Source organism: Lithobates pipiens, unplaced genomic scaffold (genome assembly GCF_037356315.1).
Source record: "Lithobates pipiens isolate NorthernLeopardFrog02 unplaced genomic scaffold, aLitPip1_a1.2 Scaffold_16, whole genome shotgun sequence".
Lineage (NCBI taxonomy): Eukaryota > Metazoa > Chordata > Amphibia > Anura > Ranidae > Lithobates > Lithobates pipiens.
The window spans coordinates 437,014,653-437,037,970 of record NW_027507748.1 but is presented as its reverse complement, the minus strand read 5'-3'; the positions used below and the strand labels follow the sequence as shown (position 1 = coordinate 437,037,970).

Genomic DNA, 23,318 nt, shown 5'->3' with positions numbered 1-23,318 from the left:
CCTTTAACGTAAACAAACCAACAGGTGTTTTTTACACTGTTAAAATTGGATGAAAACCAACTTTAGAGTCTTGGCTGTGATCTTTTAGGATCTTTGAGAGCAAATAACTTCACATTAAAATCAGCTCGAAAGGTAAATGAGGGCTTGTTTCCAAGGTTCTTTACTGCCTGTTACAAATATATAAGTATCAATAGTCTAGACACTGTTTTGGGCTGAGTTTAGATGAAATGTGTAAGTTGAATATTTTGAAACTAAATACTGTACTTCATGTTCTACTTTTGATGAAATAAAGGAAGAGTTGATGGACAATTATTATATTATCAGCACATTTTTTTTTAATTTAGTAGGCAGCTAATGCAAGTTATATTTTAAGATATTAAGATATTTTACAATATTGATACCGAAATACATGTAAATGTGTATTATATTTAACAGGCAATTACTGCCAAAATACAAAACATACAAAAAAAAATAAAAATAAGACACAACAGATAGGGGGGTCAGGGGCAATACTGGGTGTACACCTTCAGTGTTGAAGCTTTTTATCAGGAGTGTTCACACAGGCAAGACCAGTTTAGTAATAGATATCAGTGCAGAAGGGGATCTTACCTGGTAGCACTGCAAGAACTGTATTTTTCTTTGGCTCCGTAATCATCGGAAACATGTTTGTACTGGCTGGAATAAAAATGGCATTAATGGTTTTATTATAAATTCCCTACTCTGTAAAATTTGTATTTTAGTATATTTAAAAGGCAGACAGTGAGATAAATTTCTGATATGTATATAGTAACTTTTGTAAACTGTAACCAAGTGTACCATTTGTTGAAAGAAAAGCATCTATTGTTCTTTTAAGCCCAATTGCTGTTTTAAAAGGCTGGTTTAGAAAATTTTTGTCTCGTATTATAAATTAATACAAATTGACACCCAGCTTTATCATCACCGATGGGTTATGACAGCATTTGGTGATGGAACCAATGGCTGTCAGCATTTGGACTTATAATACTGCTATAAAGCACTCAATAAGAGTGCTCCTTAGCTGCAAACTGTAACATATGTTCATTGTGTTTATACTGAATAATAGTGTGTGTTTGTGTGTGTGTGTGTGCGTGTGTGTGTGTATATATTAGGATGGACCTCATAAGCTAAATGTTTCACAATGTAGCTATCTCAGATTATTGCCCTAGGAATCTGAATTTATGAACCGGTAAAATAAATTGCTAATTTAGGAACTTCCTGTATCACCTTTCTGGCTAAGCAGTGCAGAAAATATCACAAAACTGACTGTACAAATACCTTGACAGGCAGATATTTTGATATTTCCTCAAGACTGAATTAAAGAAGAGATGTATTGTTTTTGTATTTTTGTTATTTCAAACGATCAGTGGAGATGCAGATTTTTGCTGAGATTTTCTTGAAGAGAACTTTCAAAGTTTCCAAAATATACCAATAAAAGTGTCATACATCTTACTTACCAGATTCACCAATATTTAGAATAAGCCAGGTGAAAAAAATGCAAAATATATACTTTACATCCATGCTGTGTCTTTAATCTACAAAAACAAAGTGAACATGAGGGCATTTGTGTGTAGCACTCTTATACATGACTTTTATAACATACACTGTGAATTTAAAATTAGTATGTAGTAATTCAGTACAAATTTCATGGACAGCGCATCTGTCCACCCGCTGGGTTGAATGCAAAGAAAATAGCAGCTCTGGTCGGAACCGCTGTACTAACAATCCCATGTCCCCTGCTGTTCTATTGTGTTCTGACAGGGGGATCCGCCATTGGCTAAGAGCACTGATTGGGAGCCGGTCGGCTGCTGGTATTCCAGCATTCTAGTTCAACAGAAGCCAGCCAAACGGCCGGCTTCTGGTTGACTGGCTTCCATACACACGGGCCAAATGTTGATTGGTTTTTATTGAACCGGCCAATGTCACCTGACATTCAGCTCGTGTGTACTATGCTTAATTTTCCACTTTCCTGATACTTACAGCAGCATAAAAATGGTACATAACTCACTGTACAGAAGAGTTACATGCAAGTTACGGCAATTTTTTATTGAAAACAAAACAAAAGTAACATCACAGTATACAGGAAGTACATGTATAAAGGATAGATCTCGTAAACATTGTCTGTGTATCAATGAAGCAATAAAAGGAGAAACAATAGCACAACCATTGTCTCATGTGTTGACATTTACATACTTAAATCTCTAATAAATAATTGGGAAAGGTAACATTGAGGTTGCTTTACTAAAGGCAAATAGACTGTGCACGTTGCAAGTGCAATTGCTCCAGAGATTAATGAGCTGTAACCTTCACTTTGCAAAGAATAACCAATCACATGTCAGGCATATTTAAAAAAAAAAAAACATTTTGCCTGCATATGATTGGGAAATGGAGGTCAGCAGAGCCTTTCCTCATTTACTAAGCTCTGGAGCAACTGTACTTGCAGAGTGCAACTGCACATGCAAAGTGCACAGTCTACTTGCCTTGCCTTTAGTAAATATTAGTATCATTATTATACAGGATTTATATAGCGCCTACAGTTTACAGAGCACTTTACAATATAAAAGGGAGACAAAAGAGTTACAATACAATAAAATACAAGAGGGTTCATCTCCCTGGCGGTATGATTATTTCAGATTTTTGGTGCTGAAAGCGGTACCATTATTTTGCCTGGCAATTTGGTGTATTATATTGTAGGCCTGTAATTCTTAGGAATAACTCACTTAAATCTGTCCAAACCAGAGTCTAGTAGACATCCCGGGTATGATAAAGTTTGTACAAGAAATCAAAAATTATAATATAATAAATAACTATAAGTAATTATACCAAATAATAATATATTAATAATAAAACTTATTCAATAATGTAATCAAATCAAAAACACTGAAATTTGCTCAGGTGCAGAATTGTCACGGTCACTGTCATTACTAGTGTTTGATGACGGATCTCCCCACAATTCATTATCGTTCAATTCTGCGAGTGATTCTAATTTATTATCACTGTTTTCTAGCTGGTCTAAAACCACTTTTGATGTAAAGGGACAGTTTTGGTTGTTATGGACAATCTCCAGTTTCCAGGCAGAAAAAACATTATTTATAATATAAAAATGCATTCAGGGCAAGGGACAAACCACTAGGATCAAAAGGGATGTGAAATAATTTCATACAGTAATGAAATCTGTAAGATTACAGCATACTGTAGGTATTGTGTGTGTTTCACTTTTTGAATCTGGCGCCGTTCTCCGTCTTTGTGAGTCGCAACGCTCGCAGAGAATGGTGCCCGGCTCCGTGATGAATCGAGCGGAGGATGAGCTGCTCACACCGAGGGGAGACATTGCAGGATCCAGGGGACAAGGTATGTCAGCTGTTCCTAGATCCTGCGATGAGATCCCGAGCTAGACTCGGAAATACCGCTAAGGAGGTTAAAGTGATTGTAAAGGTTATTTAAAAAAAAAAAAAAAAAACATTTCATACTTGCCTGTTCTGTGGAAGGGTTTTACACAGAGCAGCCCGATTTTTCTTTTATAGGGTCTCCGGCGGTGCCCCTGACTCCTCCTCTTCGGCGAGTGTCCCCGCGGAGAGGGGGGTACCCGTGCGAGAGAGTATCCATTGACACAGACAGCGGGACTCAGCCCCACCCCCAGCTCCCGTGACACTGAATTTGATTGACAGCAGTGGGAGGCAATAGCTCCTTCTGCTATCAATCAATCCAATGAAGACCCGAGACAGCGGCTGGAGCTGTTGGGCTCATGCTGGTCGCTGGAACAATCAGGTAAGAAAAAGGGGGGCTCTGGGGGGACAGCTGCAGCACAGAAGATTTTTCACCCTAATGCATAGAATGCATCAAGGTGAAAAAACCTGAGACTTTACAACTCCTTTAAGAGGGCCCTGCTCAGAAGAGCTTACAATCTAATAGGGTGCGGCAGGTGGTACAACAAATTGCAACTGTGGGGAGAGAGCTGATGGAAGTGGTTAAAGATTAGCTGGAGTTGTGAAAGGCTTCCCTGAAAATGTGAGTTTTCAGGGATGTTTTCAGTAATTAGTAAATCAACCCCATTGTCTGCAAGAATTAGCACTGAGCTTCTCCAGGAGTCCTCCAGGAGTCCCACACTATATTCAATTTGTCTGGGCAATTCCTAGTTGACTACATTTCTAATAGACATGAATGGAAGGTGTTAAAAGGCTTCAAACGCCTCCTGACTCGACATGAGGCTTCAATTTTGAAGCGATGCCATGCTAGCGCTTCATGTTTTGATAGTGTGAACAGCACTATGTATATATATGTATATACAGGAGTTTGAGGGGCATTTTAATCTCTCTCAAACGCCTGCTTTAATGCCAGTGTGAACTTAGCTTTCGTTTTTAATATAGGATTATTTGGTTTGCTTAACCACTTCCCACCCGGCCAATGCATATATACGGCCGGGTGGGAGCCGTCTACTCCTGATAGGACGTTCAGGAACGTCATTCAGGAGTAGCGGGATCGCGCGCGCGCGCGCCCGCGCAGCGGCGCGATCCCGATGTGCTCGTGTCACCCGGACACGGCACATCTCAGATCGGCAGGAGGGCTCTGTGATTGGCCCTCCTGATCACATGACGGCCGTGTCCAATCACGGCCGTCATGTGATGTAAACAAACAGCCGGTTGCTAGGCAATCGGCTCTCCTCTCCTCACACGGAAGTCACCGCTGAGGAGAGGAGAGCAGAACGCTGCAGCCGGCTGATGATCAGTGAGTATGGGCTGCTTTTTACAGCTTTTTACTCACTGATCATCAGTGTAGTGTAAACACACAACACACCACACAGTACAAACACAGTCCCCACACATGTCCCCAAAACACACATGTCCCCAAAACATACATGTCCCCAAATAATAAAAACACATGTCCCTAATAATAAAAACATGTCCCCCACATATGTCCCACTAAAATCACATGTCCCAATGATTATCTGCACACATATGTACGTGATCACCTGCACACATATGTACATGATCATTTGCGTACATATGTCCGTGATCACACAAACCAATTATTATACACTTAACGGAGTTTTTTTTACCAAAAACATGTAGCAGAATACATTTTGGCTTAAATTTATGACAAAATTTGATTTTATTGGATTTCTTTTCAAATAGAAAAAAGAAAATATTGTTTTTTTTCCAAATTTCCGCTATTTTTGCGCTTATATCGCAAAAAAAAAAAAAACGGAGTCGTGAATAAATAACACCAAAATAAAGCTCTATTTGTGCGAACAAAATGATAACAATTTCATTTGGGTACAGTGTAGCATGACCGCGCAATTGTCACTGAAAGCGCTAGAGCGCTGAAAGCTGAAAATTGGGCTGGGAAGGAAGGGGGCGAAAGTGCCCTGTATTGTAGTGGTTAACTAGAATACCAAAGAGGTAAATCTCTGAGTACAGACAGCGGCGTTTCTATGAGGGTGCGGGGGGTGTGACCCGCACCCGGGTGACACCTGCCAGAGGGGTGACACCAGGCCCGGACACAGCGGGTGACATTGCATGGTTGCGCTGCGGAGACACAAGGGTAGCACATCGCTCTTGCTGGTGACAGAGGCAACACAGGCTGGAGATCAGTAGGACGACTCGTGAGAGGCAGAGATGATATAGGCCAGTAAGGAAGGACTTGAGGAACCAGGAGGAGGTTGACCGCCCGGGATAAAGGTAGAGACCGAGTGAACAAGCCAATGAGGGGACTGAGCATTAAGTAATCTTTACAGTATGCAGCACTGAACACTCAATCCGGGCACACACACAGCACATGCCATTCCCTCAGATAAAGCCTCAAGCTGTCCTGTCTGTGCCCCCAGTGAGGATGGTAGAGCTGGCTGTGTGCCTGGACAGGATGTGCAGGAAACAGCTGAAGGGTAAGGAGTCAGGGGAAGGGGAGGGTGGGGAGAGTCTCACCCCTCTCTTTCTCCCCACCCCCCCCCCCCCCTCTCTCAACCCCTCTCTCACCCACCACCCCCTCTCTTAACCCGCCTCTCTCATCCCCCTACTCTCTCTCTCACCCCACCACCCTCTCTCTCACCCATCACCCCCTCTCTCAACCCTCCTCTCTCACTGGCCTCTCTCACCCCCTCTATGTCTTGCGCCCCCCACTCCCCCTCTCCCACCCCCTCTGTCTCACAACCCCCTCTCTCACCCACCACCCCCTCTCTCTCTTAACCCCCTCTCACTCTCTCTCATTCCACTCTCCCTCTCACCCACACTCCCCCTCTCTCACCCCCACCCCCTCTCTCTCAACCCTCCTCTCTCACCCCCTCTCTCTCTCTCTCAACCCTTCTCTCTCACCCACCTCTCTCCCCCACCCCCTCTCTCAATCATCCTCTCTCTCTCACCCCTCCTCCATCATGCCCCCTCTCTGTCACCCCCCACTTTCCTCTCTCTCTCCCGTCCCTCACCCTTACACCCCCTCTCCCACCCACCTCTGTCACTACTCACCCCCTCTCTCACCCACCTCTGTCACTTCTCACCCCCTCTCTTACCCACCTCTGTCACTACTCACCCCCTCTCTCCCCCACCTCTGTCACTACTCACCCCCTCTCTCACCCAACTTTGTCACTACTCACCCCCTCTCTCACCCATCTCTGTCACCCCCTCTTTGTCACTCCTCATTTACCCCCACCCCCTCAACCCCTCTCATCCCTTCTCTCTCTCTCTCAGACCCCTGCCTCTCTCCCCACTTTCTCTCTCTCTCTCCTACTTTCCCATCTACCCCATCTCTCTCTGTCCTGTTCCTATCTCTCCTCTCTTCTGTCTCTATCCCTCCAACCCATATTTACCTTTTAGGGCAAATTCACACTGAAACAGCATAAAATTGTAGAGCAGCCGGAGCAATTTGGCACTCCTTTTGTACAAGCGTTGTTTGAAGTATACAAAATGTACATTTCATTCTCCACAATATCGGACAAGCACGCTTTCATCTCAGCTTTTCAGGAAAAAAATGCATTCTGTCAGTAGATTTTCAATTTGTATAATAAAATTGTGGGGGGTTGGCAATGCTATGGGGGGGGGGGGGGGGGGCGCTTCAGAGTCCAGTGCCTATAGGCTCCTGTGATGTAAATCCGACCCTGGAGAGAAAGGCAGCGGGGGGGGGGCAGGGACAAAAGAAGAAGAGATAGAAAGAACAAGAAAGATGGATAGAGAGAGAAAAGGGAGAGAGAGAAAAGGGAGAGAGAGAAAGAACAAGACAGAAAGATAGAGAGAGAGAAAAAAGGGGAAGAAGGGAGAACAGATAGAAAACAGTAGGGTAAAAATATATTGGGAAGAGGTTATTGTGGGGGGGGGGGGGGGGGTGACATCATGTTTTCTCGCACCAGGTGACACCAACCCTAGTGACGCCACTGAGTACAGACAGGGGCACAGTAATCAGGGTAGATAACATCAGGATAGATAAAATGTCTATCAACATGACCAAATGGTATAGAGCACAGGGCATGAACATATGAATTGTACAAACCCTTCTTGGGGTAGGTGACAGCACAATCAGTTTACATGCTATAGTCAGATTCAAGGCAATTTAATGCTGAAAAAAAAGAAAGTCAAAGCTTTGTTCTCCAAATGCACTGATGTTAGTGAAGCTGGGTCCACCACACTGTATTGTTCCATGAAAATGTGGTAAGAAGACCAGCTGGCTGCCTTTTAAAGATGATTTCCAGTCTTCTGGTAAAGTGCTCAGTCATGGTCTGAGGTCTAAGATTTTGCCTGCTAAATCTGTATGTTTGCCAAATGATTATCGCTAGCCAGCCCACAATGGGGTTTTTAAGGTTTTTTCCCTTTTCTGCTTCCCTGTGAAACAGTGAGCAGCTTTTCAGAATCTCTGAAAAAAATATATTTAGATACACTAGTTCCGGCCACTTCCAGCTTCTAGAGAACAACATTCTCTAATGTTTGTTCAACAGAACAAAATGGGTGGAAGGCCTCATTGGTTATTACTCTCAGGGTTGATTCTCACTACCACACTCAGGAATTGTTCTACAAGAAAATACATAGCTAGTCTAACTTCATTTAGGGCTGATATAGCAAACAGCGATGCCTTTAAAGGCTAAGTTCATCCCTTTTTCGCATATTTCACTTTTCATAATAAATTGAAGGATCTTCCAATACCCTTTCTGCTCCAGCCATCCTAATGTGCTCATCTGTCACTTGCCTCCTCTCCCACAGAAGCTTTGAAATATCAAGTTTCGGATTTTTTGAAAAATGCCTTCTGCTTCCATCACTCCCTGTAGGTCATCTCCCATCATGCACTGCCTTGCTGCATCAAAGGATAGGGCGTGATAGGGCGTGTTCACCTGTCCGTATCACACCTTCCTCATTACTATGCCACCTCTGTTTTATTTCCACCCACTTTCCGAATTCTTTGCTTAACCACTGCAGCCCCGGAAGGTTTTCTCTTCTTCCTGACCGGGCCCTTTTTTGTGATAAGGCACTGCGTTGCTTTAACTGAGAATTGCACAGTCATGCGACGCTGTACCCAATTAAAATGTATGTCCTTTTTTCCCCACAAATAGAGCTTTCTTTTGGTGATATTTGATCACCTCTGCGGTTTATATTTTTTGTGCTCTAAACAAAACAGGGCAACAATTTTGAAAGAAAAACTCAATTTTTTACTTTGTGCTATAATACACATCCAAAAAAATACACATACACATGGACCAATTTAGAGACAGGATCTGATTAACCTACCAGCAAGTCTTTGGAATGTGGGAGGAAACCCACACAGGTACAGGGAGAACATGCAAACTCCAGGCAGATGGTGTTGTGGTCAGGATTTCAACCAGCCGACCCTATTGCTGTTAGGTGAGAGTGCTACCTACTCCACCACTGTTAAATTCTTCATCAGTTTAAACCAATATGTATTCAGCTACATATTTTTGATGAAAAAAATCACAATAAGCGTCAGTGGCGGAACTACTGCCATATCGACCCATGCGGGCACTATGGGGCCTGAAGCTGAGGGGGCCCAGTGAGCGGGCGGCGGGTGGGCCACTGAGCTGCCCATTCGCTCGGCGCTCATACAGTCACACTGACTGTACGAGCGAACGCAGCTGGGTGGCTTGGCAGCAGGGGGGGAAGCTCGGTGGGTGGCCAATCAGCGGGTGGTGGAGCAGAGAGATGACATCATCTCTCACCGCCCGGAACCCATCCTGCATCCTGGCAGTTCCGCCCTCACTAACTGTGCAGGCAGCAGACAGATTACATCATCTCTCTGCTGCCTGACTCAGACTGAAACAGAAGTGACAATCCCCATTCCCCACCTTAGCAGGAACGTTACAATCTGCAACTTTTGGCAGGTGACGTGGCAAGTGGACAATCCGCAATGGGTGGCAGGTAATGTAGCAAATGGACAATCCGCAATGGGTGGTAGGTGAAATGGCAAGTGGACAGTTTGCAACTCGTGGCAGGTGATGTGGCAAGTGGACAATCCGCAATGTGTGGCAGGGGATGTGGCAAGTGGACAATCCGCAATGGGTGGCAGGTGACGTGACACGTGGACAATTTGCAACATGTGGCAAGTGACAATCTGCAACTTGTGGCAGGTGACGTGGCAAGTGGACAATCCATAATGTGTGGCAGGTGATAGTGGACAATTTGCAACGTGTGGCAGGTGAAGTGGCAAGTGACAATTCGCAACGTGTGGCAGGTGACGTGGCAAGTGGACAATTTGCAACTTGTGGCAAGTGACAATCCGCAACTTGTGGCAGGTGACGTGGCAAGTGGACAATCCACAATGTGTGGCAGGTAATGGTGGACAATTTGCAATGTGTGGCAGGTGATGTGGCAAGTGAGAATCCGCAACGTGTGGCAGGTGACGTGGCAAGTGGACAATTTGCAACTTGTGGCAAGTGACAATCTGTAACTTGTGGCAGGTGACGTGGCAAGTGGAAAATCCGTAATGTGTGGCAGTTGATAGTGGACAATTTGCAATGTGTGGCAGGTGACGTGGCAAGTGACAATCCACAATGTGTGGCAGGTGACGTGGCAAGTGACAATCCACAACTTGTGGCAGGTGACGTGGCAAGTGGGCAATCTGCAACGTGTGACAAGTGACAATCTGCATCTGGTGGCAGGTGACATGGCAAGTGAAAATCCACAATGTGTGGCAGGTGATAGTGGACAATTTGCAATGTGTGGCAGGTGATGTGGCAAGTGGACAATCCACAATGTGTGGAAGGTGATGTGGCAAATGGACAATCCGTAATGGGTGGCAGATGACGTGGCACGTGGACAATTTGCAACATGTGGCAAGTGACAATCTGCAACTTGTGGCAGGTGACGTGGCAAGTGGACAATCCGTAATGTGTGGCAGGTGATAGTGGACAATCCATAACGTGTCTCAGGTGACGTGGCAAGTGACAATCTGCAACTTGTGGCAGGTGACATGGCAAGTGGACAATCTGCAATGTGTGACAGGTGACGTGGCAAGTGACAATCCGCAACTTGTGGCAGGTGACGTGGCAAGTGGACAATCTGCAATGTGTGACAGGTGACGTGGCAAGTGACAATCCACAACTTATGGCAGGTGACGTGGCAAGTGGACAATCTGCAATGTGTGACAGGTGACGTGGCAAGTGACAATCCACAACTTATGGCAGGTGACGTGGCAAGTGGACAATCTGCAATGTGTGACAAGCGACAATCTGCATCTAGTGGCAGGTGACGTGACAAGTGAAAATCCACAATGTGTGGCAGGTGACGTGGCAAGTGACAATCAGCAACTTGTGGCAGGTGACGTGGCAAGTGACGCACTCGGGGCTCCCACTGATTCTGCATTATGGTGAGTTGAACTATTTCTTCTTTAACAATATAATAATAGAAATAATGTGTTTCAATCATCCTTAACAACCATGGTGCCGTGATGATTGAAGCGCCAACATCAGCCATTGCCCCAATAAATTTCCCCCCAAAAAACGTATTTTCTGGCAGTGCTCCTCCCACACATGGCAAAGTAGCTCATAGGACATTTTGGGGTTGTTGCGGCTTGTACTGTGCGTTTTGTTGTGTTTGTCACTTTTGTGCTTCTGCGTATGGGGTACCATTAACAGTTAATGGCTGAAAGTGTGACCAGTTGATTTTAGGTGTATAAAGGTGGTCATACAATACACAATCTGATTGTACGATCTCTGTACAATCTCCAATCAGGTAGGCCCCCTGCACTGCATTGTTGATGGTAGATCTAAAGGAGATTGTACAATCAGATTGTTTAGTGTATGGTGAGCTTTACAGACTTCCAGGGACACACTTCTCCTGTTTTCAGTACTACAGCTCTGTTCCACATAGACTGTTAATTTATTGCTAAGCTCCTGCAAAATGAATGACCTATGCAAGAAGGTAAGGTAGAAAAAAAATTATGGCTGTGTATTTAGTGAGAATGATGATTGCATTGGATAAGCATGAACCTGCAGAGGTGGGTGGGAGTCTCCCAGAGCAGGAGGGCAGGTGCAGGGTGTGTGTGAATGAGGTCAGCTTTTATTATAGAAGAGTCTGGTCTAGGACAAATAGATTTTCTACAAAAAAGAGGTGCATTAATGCTATATTGGTACAAAGGGAGGCTAACATTTTGGAAAAAAAAGGTGAATTTAGTCTTAAAATTTTTATGCCCAGACCAAGATAGGCCTGACTGTAAAAATTATAGGAGATAAGTGAGATAAGGATGCAGAAGATCAAATTATTTGGATGAAGCAAATGTAATAAATGTTTCACGCTCAACGGTGTGCAGCATTAATGGATAGTCTACAAGAATCTACTTCTGCAGGAGAGCATAAAAGTCTTTGCAATTTCCTATTGCCACATTCTCAACTTCCAAGCCCTCAATGATTGCCCCTCTGGACATGAATGAAGTTTTCCATTGCGTGACAAGAGCAGAGGCGACACTGGCATTTGAAACAGTGGACAAACACTCGCTGGAATGAGAAAATAGCCTGAGGGTCCTTCTAACTAAACACTTACTTATAGATTTCGCTGGTCCTGTGAGTTTGGATAGGTGCCAGACCTAGTACCATATGTATGCTGCCATATAGGCATCAGGGAAATGCTTTCTGCAGACTACAGTGGGTTTAATGTAGAGAGTGAACAATTTATTTTTTTAACACCCATGGGTTGTATTTGAACTGCATCAATGGTGTGCATAATGTTGGTGCAAAAAGTTTTGCTGGTTAGAAATGAGATTTCCAGACCTTTACTGCAACATGCTCAGCATTAGGTTCATGGTATATTTTCTAAGACTGACCCACAATGCACCCATGGATTATGAAACATGGATATTGAAATCTGACAGTCAGGCCGCGTACACACGGGCGGACTGTTCGCCCAACTTTGTCCGCTGAACAGTGTTTGGGCGGACAGTCCGCTCGTGTGTGGGCTTTCAGCGGACAGTTTCAGCGGACAGTTGGACGGACAAGGTTTTTCGGAAATTCCGAAAAACTGTCCGCTGAAACCTTGTTTGAGCGAACAGTCCGCCCCTGTGTAGGCTTGTTCGTCAAACAAAGTTGCGCGCATGCTCAGAAAGGATTTTCACGCCGAAAGCTATAATGCAGTGTATAGGACGTCGTATTTTTCGTCCCGTCGTACGTGCCGTTCACGTCATCGCGCACGGTTTCAGCAAACTGTTCGTTCGTCGTGTGTGGCCATGTCCGTCCATGCTAATTTTGAGCGGACTGTTTGCCGAAACTGTTGGACGGACAAAGTTGGGCGAACAGTCCGCGCGTGTGTACGCGGCCTTAGGGGTGTTTCGGTTCAGCGGTGGGGGAAGTTCCAAGCAAGGATTTCCCTGTGTGGCTTACTCCTCATCCTCTCCCTCCTGTGGCATTCAGCTATTTCATTGAAAGCCACACAGGGAGATCAGTGCTTGTAACAGCCCCCGTCGCCGCACCGATCATCCTCAACTCAAATTTCACCATCCACGTTTCATCATCCATGGGTGCAATGTGGGTTAGTCCTAGAAAGTATACCAGGTTACTTGATATTTTGATAACTGTCAATCAGATTTCCCTTCCCCTCTGGCCCCACGAGTCCTCCTCCAGCTCCCCTGCCTGCTCCTTTGCCCCCTCTGTGCTCCTCTCCCCCCCCGCATGCTCTTCCGGCCCCCCTCTGCGTGCTCCTCACCCCCCCCCCCCCTTCGTCCTGGATCTGTCAGGATGGAGAGCAGAGGATGGGGCCGGTAAATATGTAATACCCCTCTTCTGCACATACTACCAACCACCATACACCCCACACTGTGCATTCCCTACTTATCATTACCACATTCTGCACTATTTAATTCATCTCACACTCTATTTAACCACACCCCCTTTAAGCCACGCCCAGTATGTAGCGTACTTTAAACCATGCCGATTTTTTGCAATAGCATGCTTCGCCTCTACATTTCTGATTTACATTTAACCTCTACATTTCTGATTTACAGTGTGCACCACAGGATGAAGGCACTGTAAATGTGTTTTCTTAGTAGCTTGCAATGTGCCTGCTTAGAATATAAAAGAACTAGTAAAGGTGTATTTTCATAATTTTCATTAAAAAGAATGAGTGCGATTATTACTCAAGGAATGCAGGAATCAGTACAGAAAAACAAAGCACATTTTTGTATTGTGTACTCCAGAACATATTTAATATGTGCTGTATAATATATAGCATATCATATATCTGAAAATACACCATAAGCAAGCATAGTTTGTTAGATAGTAATACTATATTTACAATGTTGAACCTCCATACACAGCTCTGTGCCCCGTTCATAGTAATTGCTTCAAATCTTAAAATAATATAAAATTAGTTATACTACTAACAAAAAAATATTTATACTGCTGACATAACATAATACACTGCAATATCATTTACCAAAAAAGAGAGACACACAATAATACATGGAATAAAAAATATTCATTGGGGCTGCATCTAATGAAATGCTCCAATTTCCCAAAGCAGGTTTCACTTACTGTACTTAAAGGTCACAGTTGTATTTTTTCTGTCTTGTTGGTCCTGACATTGAGATGTGGTTTATGTTTTTCCTCCAGTATGACTGGCTTTTGCCTTGAAAGCCATATATTTTCTGGAAGGACCTCAAAAAAGCACTGTAAGGGCACTATGTAAAGTTTATGTAGGCAATACACAATAGCATTAGACATGTGCATTCGTTTTCGTCCGAATGCATTTTCGTACGAATTTCAGGAATTTTTGTCTTCATTTTGACAAACGATATTGAAAGCGCAGAATCCGAAAAACAAAAGATCCGACATAAATTAATGCTTTATTTTCGATATAGAATAGGAGATTCAACATGACTTTGACAATAACAATCTGTGTCTATTGAACCTGTGGTCGAATGTGCCTAACCTTACCTCTATTAGTCCAAGATTATATAGAGAAAAGATTCGACAGAGAGAAAATATTCGTCATAGAGAGAAAATATTTGACAGAGAGAAAATATTCGTCATAGAGAGAAAAGATTTGACAGAGAGAAAAGATGACACCTGACAACTGTGAGACTTAGACCATTCATTCAACATGAACGATGGAGATTCGACAAAGCAACGAAAAACACACACGTTTATAATAATATTCGACAGAGCATCGAAACTTACGACACTGCAATCGTACATTTCTGGAGTCAAATGTTCCACTTATAGGCTATATAGAGTTTAGCAGCTCTCTCAAATCTTCTTTATACATTCGACAGACACCATAAGCCTTCAAAGACAGATTTGACCGTAATTCATGTGGATTTTTGGACGAATGCAATTTTTGAACGAAAAACAAAATAAATAAAAAACTAGTAAATACATTTATTTTTTGGACGAAAACTAAATTCCGAAACGAAATATTTCACTCTGCACAAGTCTAAATAGCATACCACTTAAAGCGGAGTTCCACCCATAATATAATTGTTACATCAATCAGCAGCTTTCAAAAACAACATTTGAAACTTTTTTTTTTTTTTTACTTACTCTGTCTGCATTGTTGCCCTGGAGTCCCTTCTAATCTGCCACCTTGGCAATTTACATCATATCCCACGGCGCCTGTGCTCCTGGGAGATGTGTGTCATCATTTTCCAGGAGTCAGTGGACAGCGCCGAAGAATTGTATTGCGTACAATGCAAATGCACAAGATCGGGAGGGGTGCATGCTGAGTAGCCAGCATGCACCTTATCCCGGAAGAGCATTCTAGTGATCTTTACATGCACAATCAAGATGGAATCACTCAGGAACAGGAAATATGAGGAAAGTAAATTATAAAAAAATGTACTCGGAACAGGATTGAAATTTAGACATGCTTTAATCTAATGCAGACAAGCAGAGCGGATGGCAAAAAGAAAAAATATATATGTGGGCGGAACTCTGCTTTAAGCCCCTTTCACACTGGAGGCGTTTTTCAGACACTTTTTGGGCTAAATAGCGCCTGTAAAGCACCAGGAAAAGGCCTCCCCTGCAGTCCCAGTGTGAGAGCCCGAGTGCTTTGACACTGGGGCGGTGAGCTTGCAGGATGTTAGAAAAAGTCCTGCAAGCAGCGTCTTTGGGGCTGTTGAGGAGAGGTGTATACCACCGCCCCTGCCCATTGAAATTAATGGGCAGCGCTGCCGAAGCGCCTGAATTTGGTAGCGGCACTTTGCGGGCGAATTTAACCCTTTTTTCGACCGCTAGTGGGGGTTAAAATCCCCCCCCCCCGATATCGACCAAAAAGCTATGCTAAAACAACGGTAAAGTGACGCTGATACTAGTAACGCTTTACCGCTAATGCCCGGCATGGCTCAGTGTCAAAAGTACTCTTAGTAGCAGGTGATATTGTACTCTGGAAGCAGCTTGTGACCGGTTACATGCACTGTGTATCTGCAGATGCATTGTTCAGCACCTGGATTGTGCATTACCATTCTTAACAGAAGAAAACTCCAGTCTTATTTGTGCAGTTGTTAGGTCAACCACTCAGCAGACCCAACTCAATTTTAGTGCAAGTATGCTAGTAAAATCTCCAGCATAAATAATCTAGAAATACTCCTGCCACCCTTTGAACAACTAAAAGCCCAGTTCATTGCTCCAACAGCAGCCCAGGCTTCTGTCCAGGTGCAAATTACACCCTACAATAATACTTGACTGTCAATTTTAAATTACTTTATTTTATAGAGTAAAATAATTGCAAATCTCAACCTAGTATTGTACTGTTCTGCAGATACGAAGACAGTTTACTTTACTATTTTAATTATTCAAATGGGAGTCTGTAATCCATCCCTGTTTTGCTTTAATACAAAATCTATGTGAAAATGAAGCTCCATATATCAAGGTAGAAGTATATGTGACGCTAAACACATTAACCACAACAATCTAGCTCCTACAACTAAACACACAATTTTATGTTATGCTAAATGCAAAGTATATTTAAAATAAACTTACTGTTTGGCTACATGTGTGCATCCATCTAATAGTAATTTCCATCAACTGATATTTAGATCACTGCTTGTAGAGAGCACGGTCATGAAAGTTAAATGGTAGCGAGGATACTGAATTTGGCTAGTACAGGAAAAAGTATTCTGGCCTTTTACATTGATTTTGTGCCCTATGCTTGTCACATGTCCTCTCTTTTAGGAAGAAGATAAATATGCTGAATACATTTTTACTTAAGAAAGCAGAAGTAACTTAACTTGCAGAGCACAAACACTTAAAGTGGTGTTGCCACCAAAAAATGAAAAGCTGCTTAAAATTCATCAAAAAAATAAAAAATAAATAATTGGCAAAAAAAAATTTTTACTCACCTCTAAATACCGGTTGCTAGGGGGTCCCTCGTAGTCTGCCTTCTTCATTGCCCGGGCTGGTGTTATCACTTCCCCTTGCGCCGCACATTCACCTGGGACCTGTCATGTGTCCCAGGTGACTGTACGGCGTATCACGGCGCCCTGCGCCGCTCGCGCATGCGCCGTGGGTGCCCGGCTGTGAAGCCACAGCCGGGTGCCCACAGTGTGTATGACGGCGCCGCGAGCAGAGCGGGGAACGAGGGGGGGGGGCTTCGTTCCCCCGCATCGCTGGACCCTGGGGCAGGTAAGTGTCCGATTATTAAAAGCCAGCAGCTGCAGTATTTGTAGCTGCTGACTTTAAATTTTTTTTTTTTTAAGGGGTACCCCACTTTAAGAGTATATTTAAACATATGACCAGGGGTCAAGTCCTGGGGAAAAAAGTGTGGGAACTCCCAACCAAGATTCACTCCCCCTACAAAAAAAAAATGATAAGCATATATGCATACATATTTCACAGAAAATACAGTGCAACATTTATTGTAAAGTGCCAGTTTACAAAAACAAAATAAGTTGACTAGTCAAAACTAACAGAATAATCACCACAATGAGCAGGGCCGTCTTTAATATTGATTGGACCCTGGGCAAAAAATTTCTTAGGGCCCCCCTCCCCCCATGCAATTTCGCTCTCTACCTTCTCTGAAGCATACAATAAATAGCAGCTAGACTTAAAATCAGTTTACTGAATCAGATCAGGCAGCGATTGCGATTGGTTGGCAGATGTTACAGCATATCATTACTGCTTACTGACTGGTTGATAGAGGTTACAGCACTCCTTAAGATTAGCTGCTAGAGGTTACAGCACATTTCTGCTTGTTGATTGGCTGCTAGAGATTACTGTACAGTAATACTGCTCACTGGTTGCTATAGGTTACATCACATCTTCTCCTCACTGCAGGGGAGCATGATATACCTATGAATGCCGCCTTTATTTATATATCAATGCCGTTGGCCTCAGCTATTTATTTATGCATGTCACTGCTATTTACACATGAACATATTTACATATGAATGCCATTATTTACATGTAAACACAGGGTCTTAAATTTTAAATTCTATTCTAAATCTTAAATTTTATGTGAGGCCTCACTTAAAGAACTTTCTCCTTTATCTTCTTTCTTCGCTAGCTTAAGTAGTTCCTCAGATATTTGTAATCCAAAGGGGTAAGTGGAAAAGTTAACTTAGAATGCTCCAGGTATAGTTCCAAGAACTTGTAATCACACTTGAGCGCTAGAGTGAACTGGGCCTCAAGCCTACTCAATGTCAGTTGCTCAGTTATGCTTCCGTGGAACAACAGGTTTCAGCTAAGCCTATGAGTGATTCTAACTGCGTGCAATAATAATAAACAGTGGGCCGTAACCCGCTCACCAACTGGATCAGAGTTCTGGGTGATGACTTTGGTCCGATAACTGCAGCTTGCTTCAGCTTAGACTGGGCCAGATGCTCTGTGTCACTCCGCTGACTGGATCTGGTCCTCCGCTACCCCAACAAGCATCTCTGAACCTCATCAATCCGATCACCAGATCTCAGGCTCCGTCAAGTCACCTCGCAAACAGTCCGGTTTGCAATCCGCGGTGACTTCCTGCCTACGTGTCCGAGAACCCTCCTCACAGTTCTGCACAGGCAGGCAGCGTGGTCCCAAGAGACCAAATATGGCTGCTGCAGTCCCTTTTATCCCCCTACCCAGCATGCACTGCATATCAGAGTGTTCATGGGTAGGTCACACAGACTCCTGGGTAACAAAGGTCAAACCTCTTATCAAAACAAACAGTACTTCCTATGAAAGTCTTTTGTGATTATAATCACCATATCTGTGCATTACCAGATTTTGTCAGTAGATGGCTCCAAACACTGAGCAATCGCAATGTCCACAGATTTAACATTGACATATGCATAACCACGTTAATAAACAAATATGTGCCTGCTACATACTTAAAAGTGGGGTATGCCTGTATTGCACATGTTCTCAGGGAATGCAGTTTGGGAAATTATGGTACGTCAAGATCTATTTGGCTAACCAAAGTTATATAGAGCCAATTTCCATGTACAGGTATGTAAATTCTCCCACTGTTGGTCATCTGTACAGAATATCTCAGGGAAAAATGTAATTAGGACATGGGATTAACAAGCCCCAGCTCAGCACATAGGTTTGCAGAGAAAAGAGTAGTAAAGCACTGTTATCGTATGAGCAATGAGCAAAATATGTCTGCCCTCTAGAAATAAACCGAATTGCCCTGGGTTTGGTTTGAGCAGGGTTAGGAGAACTTCGAAGAAGCCCTCACTGCTTCCTTAGCAACCTTTTACAACAAACGGGTGTCAAGTTCATCCATGCATAATGCCCTAAAATACTGCTTTCATGTACATATATGTTGTATTTACCAATTATACACAGAAACAAGATTTACTGAAAAATGAAATTTACAACGGAAAAAAAAAATTAAATTCCAGAAATGTAGTAACTGATAAGGCCTATAAACACTCAGATTTTCTGCTGATTTTTTCCTTCAGATTTACCAAAACCATGTAGTGCGAGGGCCTGCCTGATTGCATATAAATTGAAACTCCTAAGGCTTGACCTCATATTATATGGTTTTGGTAAATCTGAAGGAAAAAATCAGCAGAAAATCTGATAGTGTATATGGGGCTTTAGTGTGTATGGGGCTATAGAAATAAAGTGGAGACTGTATCATCTTACCTCTGACTTAAAATCTTGAAATGCTGGAAATTCCCAGCCTCCTTAATGTCTTGACATGATATTCTCCTGCTCACTACCAATTATTTGTTGAGCAGAGGCCTGTCATTTACAGGTTCATATATGTATCTGTAAGCCTATTTTGTTTCATACTTTCATTTTCATTAGCAATACTCCCATCTTGTGCAACATCTCTCATTCTTTCTGCTTCCTGGTCAGTCTGCTAACTTTAATCCTTGATCTTTCTATCACTTCTGTATTTTTCCTTTTCTTTATAAACAATTTATATTTTAATCATTTAACCCACTCATACTGAAATTTGTTTTATTTAACATACCTTAAAATCATACTCAGATAATCACAACATGGATCAGAACAGCTAGATAGATATATAGATAGATACTGTAGATAGATAGATATGATATTGTTTTCTTAAAGTGATTCTAAAGGCTGCCATTGAGGTACAGCACATTCCACAAATTCACAAAAGGGGCAGCGTCTACCAGCTGAAAAGGCAGCAGTTGCAGTTCTAGCAATTTGGCCAAGCTAGCATTTAGACGCTGAGCATGTGGATGGCTGGGACTGACTTTCTTTTCACGGTTCAGCAACTGGGCTTAGGGAAATTTGCCTAGAGGACATCCTGCCTCATTGGAGTTTTTCTTCCTCCTCTTCCTCACTTTCCTCCTCTCTTCTCTCAGGCACCCAAGTACAGTCAATGACCTCATCATCCCCTCCCTCCTCATCACTGGAGCAAACTTGCATGTATAGTATGCTGCAGCTGGGGGAAGTGCAAGCCAGAAATCATGCCTTGAACACGTTTTCATTAAAGTGACTTAATCAGGAAGCAGACCAGCTTATTCATTACATACTCTGGTCCACTGCACTCGGTATACTGCCTGTTACATACTCCAGCTCCAGACCACTGCAGTTTGCATGCTGTCCTGTATGATACATACACTAAGCACTGTATTACGTGTTGTACATTGCATGCTCTGGACTGCTGGGTTCCTTACACTGTGCTGTATTGTTATAAATTCTGTATGTAGCCAGGAGCTGGCTATTATGCCTGCAATCCAGAGACATTTTTTGTTGTGTTTTTAATGTGGGATAGCTCTCTCTAGTGTTTGCTGGACTCTATGTGTCATTTCCTTTTCTTGTGATAAGATTCAGAGCAAAGCATCATGGGATGTGCATTTCAGAGTGCTGAAGTTTCAATGCTAGCAGGAGGTCTGTGTGACAGTGATCTGTTGTTGATTTGCAGCCTACACAGCGGAAAGCCATTCAGCTATACCCAGAGGGACCTCTAAGGACTGTATAATTTCTCCCTGCAGCAGACCGGAGGGTGTTCCAGGTCACCCAGAGATGTCTGCACTTCAGATCAAAGTGGGCTGCAGTGTGGCGTGGTGTGCGCCATTTCCCAGAGCCAGGATACAGAGAGAGTTCCTAATAGAGTCTTCTTCATCACCTACATCTTTGAAAGCTGTATCTGAGTTCCAAAGTGGTAAGAGGGCATAGCCCATCTTGTTAAAGACACTGCATTCAGACATCATTCACACAGTTCAGCTTGGTGGTACTTGTATTTCCACCGGAAGTCAGTTCTTATTTGATAACGAACACTGAAAGCAGACACCTATGCCCAGTTCAACATATTGACTCCTGTAGCTATACTGAATAAAACCATTAGGATCATCTCAGAGGAAGTTACAATACAACAAGGATACCTCAAAGTGCTGCCAAATTTGCTATACCCTGTTATCAAGGATTACCTTAGTTACTAGGGATGGCCGAACTGTTTGCCCGGCGGTCGGTTCGCAGCAAATTTTGCGTTTTTTAGCGATTCGCCCAATCGGCGGACTATTGCCGCTGTTCACCCGGCGGACATATGTTTTTACAGTGTGAAAGAACTTTGACCCATGATGACACATCCATCATGGGGCACAGGACAGCCAATTGAGACATTTGAGCACATGGACAATTGGACATTCCCCCTACCATATAAATAGACCTGATCTAGCGGCCATTTTACATTCTGTCTTATGTCAGTTTAGGGACAGGACGCTGTGTGGAGCAGGGAGAGACTTTTAAGGACTAGTATAGGTGTAGTATAGTATATAGGGTTCAGTGCACTGCTGTGCTGGTGATTGCAGCAGCCTGTCTTTTGTCAGTGTAGGGACAGGACGCTGTGTGCAGCAGGGACAGTCAGTTTAATCACTAGCTAGCTATTACTATTAGATCCACAAAGGTCCTCTTAAGGACTGGTATAGGTGTACAGTATATAGGGTTGTACACGTATAATATACTTTCTTCCAAATATAGAAAGAATATTATACTTGACTGCTGCCCGATTCTGCAGCTGTCTTTTATCAGTGTAGGGACTGAGGGACAGTCTGCAAATCACTAGCTACTAGGTCCACAAAGGTCCTTTTAAGGACTGGTATAGGTGTACAATATATAGGGTGCTGGTGCAGGGCTGTGCTGCAGATTACTGCCTCTTCTGCAGCAGTCCTTTATCAGTGTAGGGACTGAGGGACAGTCTGCAAATCACCAGCTACTAGGTTCACAAAGGTCCTTGTAAGGACTGGTATAGGTGTACAATATATAGGGTTGTGGTGCACTGCTGCTGACTGCTGCCCTATTCTGCAGCAGTCTTTTATCAGTGTAGGGACTGAGGGACAGTCTGCAAATCACTAGCTACTAGGTCCACAAAGCTCCTTTTAAGGGCTGGTATAGGTGTACTATTGGATGTGCAGTATATAGGTGTGTAATACATGTATAAAATACTTGCACATATAGAAAGCATAGTATAGTGCATTTCCACTGTGCAGCATTGGGACTGCTGAGCAGTTCTGCAGCAATACTACAAAGAGTGACAAATGCAATAAAAAAAAGTATTATAACTGGTGTGATAGACCAGTGGCCCACAAAAACAACAGATTGAAGCGGGGTGTTATATACCTTCTATACTGCACTTCTCTAGAGACTTTTGTCACAGGGTCATTTAAAAAATGACAGGCAGAGGAAGAGGCAGGCCCTTCCGCAGGGGTAGGAGGGGTAGGGCAGGAGCAACAGGCTTGAGCCAAAGTGGCAAATTGCAGAAGGTGCCTGCGATTACATCAAAGGACACACCAGACTTGGTTGAGTGGCTCACTCAGCCTTACTCTTCTGCACCCACAAGAGAGGAAGAGGAGGGGAGTTCAGAGGGAGATATGGACCAGCAGATAGGGAAGAGAAGCAGGAAGAACTTAGATTGCACAGGAGGGACAAAGCAGACTGTGAATGTATCAGGAGAGAGGCATCAACCATGTACGGTCACATCTGTGCTCCCAGGACGCCGGCACATGGCTCCGCAGTGTGGGCTTTTTTTAACGTATCCGATGCTGACAATAGTGTTGCCATCTGCAATCATTGCAGTCAACGCATAAGTCGCGGGAAGCCCAACACTCACCTAGGGACGACCGCCTTAAGCAGGCACATGAGCTGCCATCACCGAGCCCACTGGGAGCAACGGAACACACAAAGCCACACTCCAGGCTCTCACCATCCAGCCTCGTCTTCTACTTCTCCTTCTCCTCTCTCCTCACAATTGTCCTCCACTCCACCTTCCATCATGCCATCCTCACGTTTTTCTGCAAAAAAGGCAGGCTTCCATGGGCCAAATGTTCGAGCATAAAAAAAATGATGACGCCGGATAACCCTCTTGCCCAACGGTTGACGGCTGGCTTGTCAGAATTGATAGCCCGCCAACTACTGCCATATAAACTGGTAGACTCGGAGGCCTTTCGAAAATTTGTGGCCATTGGAACACCACAATGGAAGGTCCCAG

The 23,318-nt window shown here is 43.6% G+C and overlaps 1 protein-coding gene across 4 annotated transcripts in view; it reads right to left on the bottom strand.

The window, feature by feature from the left end:
- The window catches only part of LOC143983219 (uncharacterized), a 52,135-nt gene extending 35,549 nt beyond the window's left edge, over window positions 1-16,586 (bottom strand). For 2 of the 4 annotated variants that reach the window (XM_077482661.1, XM_077482667.1), the window contains exons 1-3: window positions 16,409-16,586; window positions 1,473-1,550; window positions 610-675 (exon numbers count right to left, since the gene is read on the bottom strand). In XM_077482661.1, the coding sequence (XP_077338787.1) occupies window positions 610-675; window positions 1,473-1,536 (130 nt within the window). In that variant the 5' untranslated portion in view covers window positions 1,537-1,550; window positions 16,409-16,586. Of the gene's footprint in view, window positions 1-609; window positions 676-1,472; window positions 1,551-14,608; window positions 14,715-16,408 lie in introns of all 4 variants that reach the window. The other 2 variants (XM_077482662.1, XM_077482665.1) reach the window with 2 other exon arrangements.
- Between the last annotated feature and the right edge of the window lie 6,732 nt (window positions 16,587-23,318).